The sequence below is a fragment of the Octopus bimaculoides genome, chromosome 7, assembly GCF_001194135.2.
Source record: "Octopus bimaculoides isolate UCB-OBI-ISO-001 chromosome 7, ASM119413v2, whole genome shotgun sequence".
In the NCBI taxonomy this organism is placed as follows: domain Eukaryota; kingdom Metazoa; phylum Mollusca; class Cephalopoda; order Octopoda; family Octopodidae; genus Octopus; species Octopus bimaculoides.
The window spans coordinates 72,152,938-72,161,312 of record NC_068987.1 but is presented as its reverse complement, the minus strand read 5'-3'; the positions used below and the strand labels follow the sequence as shown (position 1 = coordinate 72,161,312).

The 8,375-nt window shown below is 37.4% G+C and overlaps 1 protein-coding gene across 1 annotated transcript in view; it reads left to right on the top strand.

Annotated features, from left to right (window-relative positions):
* LOC106883355 (digestive cysteine proteinase 2) overlaps positions 1-8,375 on the top strand; it is a 34,923-nt gene that overhangs the window by 13,518 nt on the left and 13,030 nt on the right. Inside the window, exons 2-4 of the mRNA XM_052969434.1 lie at positions 1,856-2,026; positions 3,977-4,149; positions 6,401-6,638. Coding sequence (XP_052825394.1) covers positions 1,856-2,026; positions 3,977-4,149; positions 6,401-6,638 — 582 coding nt within the window. The remainder of the gene's footprint in view (positions 1-1,855; positions 2,027-3,976; positions 4,150-6,400; positions 6,639-8,375) is intronic.

The following is an 8,375-nucleotide window of genomic DNA, read 5'->3' as shown; positions in this document are numbered from 1 at the left end:
TTTTTTTCTTTCTTTTTTTTTTCTTTCTTTTTTTTTTCTTTCTTTTTTTTTTTCTAGCAGTAACATTCCTTGTTTAGATTTCGCTTCTGGCAGCTAATACCATGACAGTGCCCTTGTTTTTGTTTTGCTTTGGTGGCTGGGTGTTAAAGTAAACATTAACCAATGAAAGTATTGAGAGAGAGAGAGAGAAAAAGAAAATCCCTATCGAAGTTCTTTTTCTCTCTGTCTCTCAATTTCTCCTTTCACAATTTTTTACTTTCGGACTTTCTTACCATATTCATGTTTCAGTGTACACCATCCCAGGTATGCTGTTGTTAGTTTTATGCACAATATTTCTATATTGTGTCTCTTTCTCAGGCTTAAGAAGCAGAATTTACTTTGTAATACATTAATTGTCAACATATTTAGTTTTAGGAGTCGCTGTTTTAATAGTAAACAATTAAGAGATCTGCATACTAAAGATGCAACGACTTAAACGCTGTCTAAAATAAGGGAGAGAACTTCTCCATCTCATGATACGTCAGTGTTGGAATCATCAGGAATATAGAATTACGCTAACCCGTCATTAAGAAAGAAAGAAAGAAAAAAGTAAAATAAAAGATATTAACCTGTGAGATTGTAGAAGTAGCTAGATTTAACGGGAATAGTAGGAGACAATTCTTGACACCATCTTGTCAATGGATACCTTTATAAGAGATCACTTTCTTGCATGTATTTAGACAAAACTTCATCACGTTTTTTTAAATCTGACAATTACTTGCAGATGTTTGTTATTCACTGGCTGTATCAATCTCATCCATTTTGGATGCTGCCTATCTTGCTAAATTATAAAAGAAACGTATTATTTATAGTTTTTTTTTAACATAATTTTTTTTCACACTTATGTAGGTTGGCTTTTGTTTTAGTGTGAAATGTTTCTATAGCTAGTTACCCTGTCTTACTATTAAATTCTAAATAAGGAGTGGAAGTTTATATACCAAATCAAAAAGAGATTATGTTCCTTGCTTAGAGGTCACAAAACGCCTTAAGTACTACAGTCATTATACTGTACTCCTAGCTATTAACTGTTTGTGTCTTTGTAGGTATCAAGCTGTTGTACTCTTGGATATTAACTATGACTGGGTCTACAGACATCAAGCATTTTTTTATCCCTTTTATTTTTTACTCCAAGTGTTTACTCTAAATGGGTCTGCAGGCATCAGACTGTTAACTCCCTGCTTCTGGTCTTTGAGTGTGACTATTAACCTTTCCGAATAGGATGCCAGTTAAAAACTCCAATAACTGTTTCTTGTAGCTTGATCGATTGAGCCATATTGTATAAAGTTTACTACACACAAATATACAACAATGCTTGCAGTGGATTTGAACTTGAAACCTTTGAATTATTAGTTCAACAAATATATACATTTAATTTCTTTATATGCTCTAACTCTTTTATGACATTGTATCTTTGAAATAAAAGGATCAAAATTCTTTCTCAGGCTATAGGCCCCAAAAGGCTAGCTTCCTAGATTATGTGGCATATATATTTGCACCCACTAGATGGGACACCAGTCTGTTGCAGGACATTGCATCTATACTACTATGTTAATACTTCATCTGGATGTGTTTGCATGTTGACACTGTGGGTGCTTGTGCACTTAAAACAAATCCTTTTTGTCTCTACTGTTAGTGGTTTTTATAGTCTCCACAGTCCTACTCTGTTTACTTTTAATTGTTCTAAATCCCTTACTGCACTTCATTTTAATTTTACTGACTCTGAAAGACTATCCATGTTTCTAAGTAACATCATCATTGTATGTTTTCTATCTATATTGTTAAGGCTTATATATATATATTTTTTATCTACTTTTAGTATTGCTGTCTATTGTGACAGCAAAACCACAGCAAACACCACCAACACCAGACTTTGGCAAGCAGTATGGTTTGATGGGAACATTGTCTTTACCCTATGCTGAACTTAATGAACCAATTATTGCATATGTTGATTTAATAAACAATCGCAGCAGAATAAACTATTATGACGGTAAGTTCTTCAGTAGATTGTTTATTTGTTTTTATGTTTATTTTCCTATGCTAGCATGAGTTAGATAAATATATTGTTGAAGCATTGTTTCACAACTGGCTGTTCTTCCTGCTTTTCAAATGGAGGATCTCTTATCCTACACATCTTTGAAGGCAGAAAGCCAGTAGACAACTTATTGACAGAAGAAATGACAGCAACATCGCCACTTGTTGCCCAGCAATTTTCGGAGGCCTACAAATGTGAAGAAAACCCACTCATATGCACATGCATGTGTGTGCGTGCATGCACACACACACACACACACACACACACACACAGGTGGGATTCTTTTAGTTTCACAAGGATTCTATTAAAATATATTCACTCAAGGTCCATTTAGGGTTCTAGTAAAATATACTTGCTCCAAGGTGCCATGCAGTGGGAAGTAAACATGAAAGCACACAATTGGGGAGTGAACTTTTTAACTACAAGGCCATACCTGCACCTATATACATATACATACACCATCATCATTATCATATTTGCAACTGCTTTTTCCCCTTCATAATTTTGCTTCTTTCATTCAAGCCAAGCTTGTCCTTTGCAATTACTCTCTTTAGTTATATTACAGCATATAGAGACGGTGTAGTGCTGTGAGGATCCCTTTTGTTTTGTTGTGTATAAGATAATTGCACTAGTACAGGTACCATGATAAAATGCATTCAATGCAGTCTATAAAGTGGTTGGTAAATGAGTGTGGACAATTAGGTCTCAGGGGGTCCCTTAGTCATGTACTGTTGGGGACATGACAACACTCTGTACATTCTGTAAGCTGGTTGGTGATAGAAGGGGCATCCAGCTGTAGAAAATGTCAGTTTCATAACATTTCAAGCCAGATGTGGTACCCCAACCTGTCTCAGGGGACAGTTATTCTGAATAACAACTGACTTGGATTGTGGCAACCCATCCAACCCATGCCAGCATGGTGAGCAGATGCAAAACGGTGATGATATGTACATACGTGGTGCTGGTGGTGTTGGAAGTCAACTCATGCCTGACTAAGCCCACTTCCTAAACTCAGTGAACCTGTGAAAATGTTCTGTGAGTTCAAGAAGTTCCTACACATGATTCTGTTTTGCATGGCTAAAGTGTTTCACAGCACTGAACCCAATTGTAATTAGTGCAATCAGTTATAATATTAATGGCACGACAGTGGTTGAGCCACTCAGATATCGACTGAACTTCAGAGTTTTTGTTTTTATGAGTTTATTTTCTCCAAGAAAGAATTTCCAGCAAGAACTAGAGGTCTTTTACTCTCAGTGGCTCACATGTTTGTTAACTCATAGCTGGGTTTGTTAAGCCTAACAGCTAGGCTACTACTGTGGTCAGAGTAGAACTGGGAACAATAGTGGATAAGTGGTAGCTCCACAATTCTCAAAAGCCTAGAAATCTTGTACTAGAATCTCATTACTAGATGCAGTTTAACCCATTAGCACTCAGATTATTCTGTCAAATGTAAGGCTTATTTATTCACATTGCTTTGAATTAATTGTGAATTATCTCAGTTTTGAGACTTCAGTGGTATGATTGTTTATTTTTAGAGTGACAGTATAGGGTAGATGTAAGAGGCTGGACCCGGCCAGTTTGAAGGAAAAAACAAATTTGGGCTGAAACGAATGCTAAAAGGTTAAACAAGTAGAATGTTTTGGCTGGATCTGGCAGGTGCAAATGCCAAAAAGTTAGTCTTACCTAGCGTGCACACGCGCGCGCGCACGCACAGAGAGACAGAGTTAAATTGAGAAGTAATTTTAATCTCTTATCATACTAGTTTGTACTGATCATACAGTGGAGTCAGTAATTCAATCAATCAACTCATCATTTTATGTTATTGTCAGAAATGATGGGTTCATGCCCTAAACTAAAAAATAAGAACCAATTACCATGCTGATTATAATTCTAACTCAATTACAGGGCTTGTGTCTATACTTATGATTGGAGGAAAAGGTGATTATGGAGAGGCATACACTTTGGCCTATGTGACCACATACAATGATTTCAATAAGAGATCTTGTTTTAAAGTAGCTGGCAGTAGTGATGCAAGAATTGTCCCTCAAATAGCCTTACCAGACCTCTCAGATTACAAGGTAAGTTTGTTTGTTTTCTAGCATTTTTTTCTCTGTTATCTTTCTACTTCACCCCACTTCTGTTAGCTGAAGTTGATAATAGATAACTGAGGCTTATTCTATTTTTCATGGTGTTGAGAGGCTGTTCACTGGGCCTCAGGTTATTTAACTTTGCTTTTGTGAACCTGTTACAGAGCAAAGCACCACTGTCTCAGTTCTAATCCTAATGAAGCCAACTTTGGTTTTTATTCTTTCAGAGTTGCTATATTGAAGTACCAATTCAAGGCTGTGGATTAGTACAAATTGGTAGAGCATAGGACGAAATGCCTTCAAATGTCTGTTTCAGCTCTTTGTGTTCTGAGTTCTTGGGTGGTAGACTTAATCTGTCATCTGCATTATATCCCTATTTGGTATGTGTCTGCCATTAGGGGAATTAACTCTCTTGCAAGTGTTTGGGACAGGTCTCCAGTTTATGGATAACTTACTCCCATGAGTGTCAGAGGTCTTGATAAATAGAGTTGTGGATGCTGAACTATCCACCTTGGCCAAGCTGAACAAAAAAAAACAAAAAAACGGTAAACAAAAGTACTTCACTCAATTCCTGTCAGTAGTATGCCACAGACCTTTAGTCTTCATTCTTTATCTGACTAATAAAATAATAGTGATTTTTTAAAATATTTGTTTTTAGCATTCAATGAATTATTTTCTGTATTTTTGTATTTTGGCACTTATACATGTATGAGGTGGTATCAAAAGGTTCCCAGACTAGTTCTGTAGCACACCAACATGTGGCAGCACCTGGTTGTGTGTGCAGTGTAAGCTAGCAGTGACCTTCATGAGGCAGTGTGCTGAGCGACATCACTGTGTTTACTTTGCAAGTTGTGAAACTTGTGTTTTTGTGATCATGTGTATGCTGTAGTCTGTGATTTTAGATTGTATGCAATGTTTTAAGTGGCGTGTGCACTTCAAAAGCGGAAGAACATCTCTGGAAGACAATGCGTGATTTGGAAGACCTGCCACAAGTGTCACCTCTGGAAATGTGAAGAAAATTCATCAGCATTTGCATGAGGATTGTTGGAGGACAATTAACATTACTGATGTTGTTGGTCTGTCGTATGGGTCCATGCAGGAAATCCTAGCGTCTGAATTGAACATGTGGCATGTCTCTGCCAAGTTTGTTCCCTGCCTGCTGACCACTGAGCAGAAATAACATTACGTTAAAGTCTGTCAAGATCTGTGTCTGCCTGTCACTGATGACCCATCCTTCATGTCGAGGATAATTACTGGTGATGAGAATTTGGTCTACAGGCACAACCCTGAAATGAAGCAGCAGTCTTCACAACGGAAGAGACCTTCATCCCTATGACCGAAGAAGGTACGACAGAGCCGCAGCTCAATCAAGATCATGTACATTTTTTTTTTCCAACATCTGCAGTATTGTGTATAAAGAATACATCTCCCAGGGCCAGACTGTCAATCGAGAGTTCTACTGCGACATTTTGAAGTGTTTGAGGGAGGACATTTGGTGAAAGTCACTGGATGTGTGGAGCATGAAGAATTGGTTTCTTCATGACAACAATGCATCCTGTCACTGAACTCACCTCATTCATGAGTTTCTTGCCAAAAACAAAATGGTATTGCTTCCGTACCCGTGCTATTCACCAGGTTTAGCACCTGTGGACTTCCATCACTTCCCCAAGATGAAAATGCAGCTTAAAGGTCACTGTTTTAACACCGTTGTCAAGATCCAGAGTGAATTGCAGGAGGGCTTTGACTTGTTTATGGAAGACAACTTCCAGGCCCAGTTCCAAAAGTGGCAAGAACACTGGGACTGGTGTATTGCTGTGCAAGATGACTATTTTGAAGGAGGTGATGTTAAAACTTAGGGAAATAAATTATTTTTTATTAAACATAACTAGTCCAGGAACCTTTTGATATCACCTCGTATATATCTTTACAACAAGTTTCTTTCAGTCTACCAAATTCATTCACAATTCTTTGATCAGCCCAGTGCTATAGTCGGAGGCACCTGCCCAAGGTGCCATTCAGTGGGACTGGACCTGGAACCATATGGTTTGGAAGTAAACTTCTTACCACACAGTCACACTTGCACCTATATACATATCTCATGCCATAAGGCAAAAAGCTGCTATAAAATTGCAGCTATAAACCTAATCATCTTCATAATGACTCAAAACTATTGTTCTAAGACAAATTTTACAATATTTCATTATTAATTATTTTTTTATTATATTTTTTCCTATTTTTATAGTTCATTGGTAGAAGCACTTACATTGATTTCCGGATACAAATATTTGAAAAAGTTGAGAAAATAGGTTCAAAAGTAAACACGTACACTATGTGGGTGACGGATGATTCACAGTATCCACTTCGTTTTGAAATGATGGGTTATGATTCAATGTTTGGTTCTCATTATGACAAATACACCATAAACTACAAAGTCTTCAATAAAGGCCCACCAGATGAGAGCCTTTTTGTTATTCCATCATGTAAGTTTTTTGTGCTCCATTTCTTAGAAAAAACAACATACAAACAAATATTTAAGCTAATTTCTTTTTCCTGATTTTAAATTGATATTTTTCCTTCTCATATTAGCATGGATGAAATTATTTTTGCTGGTCTCTTTACTTTAAATTTGGAAGTCTCTGCCTACCGGGTCACCATAGTTAGTTCTCTCTGTGCCATGAAGCACATAAGACTGCAACATGATCTTTCCAACCAGCTCTGTTTTTTTGCCACTGTTTTTGTCTCATTCCAGCTTCTCCACTCTTCTCGTCTCCTTTCCTTATCAATGGTCCTACTTTTAGGGCACTCTACTGCTCTTTTCCTCTCAGGTTGCCACTTTAGTGCCATCATAGAATTGCTTTCTCAATCTAGCCTGAGGATGTGTTTGATCTAGCTTCAGCATCCGTGTCTGATTTCATCACTGATCCCATTGAATGGAGAGTATTAAGAACAGAATATCCAAATCCTGGAGAGCATTCTACAATTTAACAAAGGTATGGAGAAGCAAATGTGTAGGCTGCAAAACAAAGCTGAAACTGTTCAAGACATTGATCTTATCAGTATTACTCTATGGATGTGAAAACTGAAAAGTGACAAAGACTGAAGATAAAACAATTGATAGGTTCCAATTCACATGCTTAAGAATACTCAGCATTAAATGACTGCAAAGAGTCCCAAATGACACAACTGAGACACTATAACTGTAAGGTTAAATAAAGTATTGGACTACTAAAGTATTGGTGAAAGCCTGTTGCCCTATGCAGGTTAGTGTGTTACACTCATGATTGTAAGATTGTGGTTTATGTTGTGTTCTTGAGCAAGACACTTCATTTCACATTGCTCCAGTGAACTCAGCTGTAGTGTTGTAGCTTTGGTCACTTATATTCCATGGAAGCCAGGTAACTAGCTCTGAGTTTTAGTTAGGACTGGACACAGTACTTTACTACAATGTGGTTGGTAGTTGGTATGCTACAGTGTTAAACTTTCTCTAGCACAGAGCACCATCCCTACTGCCACTGTTCTGTTTAATGGTCTGTGCCAAAGGCAGGAAGTAAATCTTTTATGCATCAGTCATCCTGTATCTTTATCAGATGTAACCATCATTAGTAATTAACTCTATTTACTTGAGGAGAATTGTTATTTAACCCTCAGGTCAATCTAAATTGAGCAGACCTTTGATCATAGGCATTCCACTCGTCAGTTCTATTTTGGGGCTATGTAGGACTACATTATCCAGTATATTCACTCCTTTTCCAAGATAACTTGGTGTGGAATTTGAGAGGAATTTAGTGGGTGTTTCTAGCAGGTTGATCAACCACACAGTGGTGGTTCTTTTGTTGGCTCAACTCCAGAGAAATGTTTATTCAAGCTATATCTATTTCTAGGATTTAAACTCAGCTCTGTAAGTTAATAAATCACAAGGCAGTTATACAGTGCTCATGTTGCACATCTCCAGGTTATTAATTTGGAGTTATGTGGACTCGACTAGGGAGACTTAAGTATTTTGACCATGAGTACAGTGCAAGTGTGATTGTTGAAATACAGTCCATTAAGACCTTGAAATCAATAAGTTAGTCCTTGTGTAATGATGCAGACGCAAATTTATTAAAGATACTATATTTTAAAATTCTTTCTTGCTTCCAACCCACATGGTTCTGGGTTCAGTCCTACCTGATGACACTTTGGGTAAGTGTCTTCTACTGTAGCCGTGGGCTGGCCAA